Source organism: Cibotium barometz, chromosome 63, assembly GCF_041138505.1.
Source record: "Cibotium barometz isolate CiBa-2024 chromosome 63, ASM4113850v1, whole genome shotgun sequence".
Lineage (NCBI taxonomy): Eukaryota > Viridiplantae > Streptophyta > Polypodiopsida > Cyatheales > Cibotiaceae > Cibotium > Cibotium barometz.
This window is the reverse complement of record NC_141108.1, coordinates 9,573,948-9,576,747: the sequence shown is the minus strand read 5'-3', so window position 1 is coordinate 9,576,747 and position 2,800 is coordinate 9,573,948. Positions and strand designations below refer to the sequence as shown.

The following is a 2,800-nucleotide window of genomic DNA, read 5'->3' as shown; positions in this document are numbered from 1 at the left end:
CCCGCTTCTGCTCACTGCCGCTGTGTACTTCACCCCTGATTACTGGACAGGGTATGCCTATCCGGTTCAGTCGATCTCTCAAAGCCTGGATTGGATTAACATAATGAGCTACGATTACTGGTCCTGGCAGCCTACCAAAACCGGTATCCACACGGCTCTGTATGAGTCAGACCCAACTCAGCCAACCGTCTCGACAGATGGCGGGCTCACCCAATGGTTGAGCGCCGGGTTGCCGGCCACGCAAGCAGCTTTGGGGCTTGCATCTTATGGGTGGACGTGGAATCTCGAGTCAGCAACCGACAATGGGATTGGCGCCCCGGCAACGGGGTTTGGGTCCACGTCGACGTACTCGTACGATGAGGTACAGAGCTTCATCCAAGGTGGAACAGCCACGTGTCTGCAGGACAGTACGGTCACCGTGGCGTCGTACTGTTACGGGAGCTCGGGTTCCGACACGGTGTGGGTGGGTTACGACGATGCAGTGAGCATTGCGGCCAAAGTTGAGTACCTCAAAGGCAAGCAACTGGCCGGTTACTTCTTCTGGAGACTTGGGTTCGATCAACACAATGTCTTGGCATCACAAGGTAACACCCCCACCCCCCCCAACACACACACACACACACAGACCTCCACGCTACCCCCCACCCATGGACCATCTCACCACTCCACTTGCATATTCCTAGCATCATGGAGATCCTCATTGTTTTTTGAATCCACATGGCAATCAAAAAATTAATGGAGGAATTCCCAACCAGGTGAGTAGATAAGCACCACATTGCCCCAAAAAACAAAGTAGGGATGTCCCAAGGCTAGAGGAAAGTAATGGCCAATGGAAGTATGCCTCAAGAGGATAACATATACATGTGAGTAATCTATTTATTATACTATGAAATCGATCAATTTACACATCTGCTGATAGCAATCTAGTTTTACTCTAGTCTGCTCACCATTACTAATGGTAAAAGTAAACCTGTTGAGAACATTAAGTACAATTAAGGGGGAGGTTAAGTGAATACGGGGAGCATGTCATGGATGCCATATAACATAATGGTAGATTTATTACTCTAGTTGGTCACCATTACTAATGGTAAAAGTAAACCTATCAAGAAGATTGAGTAGAATTGAGGGGGAGATTAAAAAGAAACGAATAGGGAAACCATGTCATGGATGTCATAGTTATAACATATTGATAGATTTAAACATGCACTTGTATATACTCACAACATGAAGGAAAGGCAATCCATTTATGTTATCACACAAAGGCATGTTGACCCATAATTCAAAAAGGATAGGTAGTATAAGTGGCCAAATATAACTAGTGTCAATTGATGTGGATTACTTTTTCCATTCCATTAAACTAGTCACAACTCATTGACATACCATACTATCACATCTTCTAGTGAGTGCATCGATGCTTGTTACATTTTCCTTAAGGAGAACATGTTTTGAGAAGATGGTTTATCTCAATTTTGCAGCTTCAACATCGTTGAGTTCGAATCAGGCAACAGCAACTTGTCGTCCAAGTCATTCAATATTGCCAGTTGGGATGGAGAAACATTAGAGGAATGGCACGTCTTTGCAAGTCACAAGTGCTATATCTCTGTTTGTTGTTGTTTAACTGTTCAAAGACATGCATGGTGATATATACACATCTCACGGAATAAAAGACTTTAATTTTCTAGATCCACTCTTATCGTTAGACGTGTGTACATTTGCGGTGGGTTAAGGTTCCAATTCAATGTCATATTGATGTGAGTTCACCAGTCCATCACTTACACACTCTCTAAAATGTGATATTTTTTAAACCTTGGATTCATAAAAGTGGTAGATTAAATAGGCAAATAGACTTTTGATAAGTGCTAGGAAATTTATACTCCTAAAAAGAATCACTGGAACGTAAGAGGCTGACATTTGTAAATGCTTTTTCTATAATTAGTATTAGAGCTAGTGCATTTCTTTTAATCAAAGGTCTTTATCTACACATAGGTAGATTGCCACTTAGACAAATTTACTCTACTCTCTTGTGTAGCATTAGAAATGTTCGCATAACTTCAAAAGATGGCAAACTCTTCTGCTTCTACTACCAAGGTAGTATTCTTAGAACAGCTCAATGCTCTCCATCTTTATATTATTACTATGGGTGATGAATGTGATCTGTTTTGTAAGGTTCGCTATATAGGGAGTAGTCGTTGTGGCGAGGCCCATAGCTCCATCCTCGTGTTGTCACTCCACTCTCCTGACATATGTGATCTATTTTGTAAGCTCCCCTATATGAGGATTAGCCATTGTTGTGGTGAGCAAATGAGTACTTGACATTTCCCATTTTAGACACAAGATTAGCCACTTGTGGTGAGCAAATGAGCACTTGACATTTCCCATTTGAGACACAAGATGGTGGCCAAATGGTTAGGAGATAGATTATGTAGACTTAGCACTCTACCAAGTAAGATGCATGCTTGTTCGGGCTATGTAATTGCGTTAGTGAGTACTGGATTAGCAAACCGACAAGGACACACTATTCTTGGGCTGTGTGGACGTGTTTAAGGGTTGAGACGGTCTCAGATGGCCATAGAAGCTGCACAAACTCTCTATAAGATAATGTTGTAGTATAATATCCTCCCAGTCAATTGATGTGGTTGGTTGGTCATGTTGGACTAAGTTGTGGGCTGGTTGACGTGGTTGACCTATATCCATGCTGACCTTGGGCACTGTATATAGACAAGTTTGGCATCCTTTGTTAATCAATGTTCAAGAACTTTGATAAGCAAGACATCCATTAGTTTGTCTATAATGCAATTTA

At 42.1% G+C, this 2,800-nt stretch overlaps 1 protein-coding gene across 1 annotated transcript in view; it reads left to right on the top strand.

Annotated features, from left to right (window-relative positions):
- The window catches only part of LOC147603653 (class V chitinase-like), a 2,215-nt gene extending 528 nt beyond the window's left edge, over window positions 1–1,687 (top strand). Inside the window, exons 1-2 of the mRNA XM_086796201.1 lie at window positions 1–584; window positions 1,476–1,687. The exon at window positions 1–584 is cut by the window's left edge and continues 528 nt beyond it. Of these exons, the coding sequence (XP_086652327.1) occupies window positions 1–584; window positions 1,476–1,561 (670 nt within the window). The 3' untranslated portion in view covers window positions 1,562–1,687. The remainder of the gene's footprint in view (window positions 585–1,475) is intronic.
- Window positions 1,688–2,800: the final 1,113 nt, after the last annotated feature.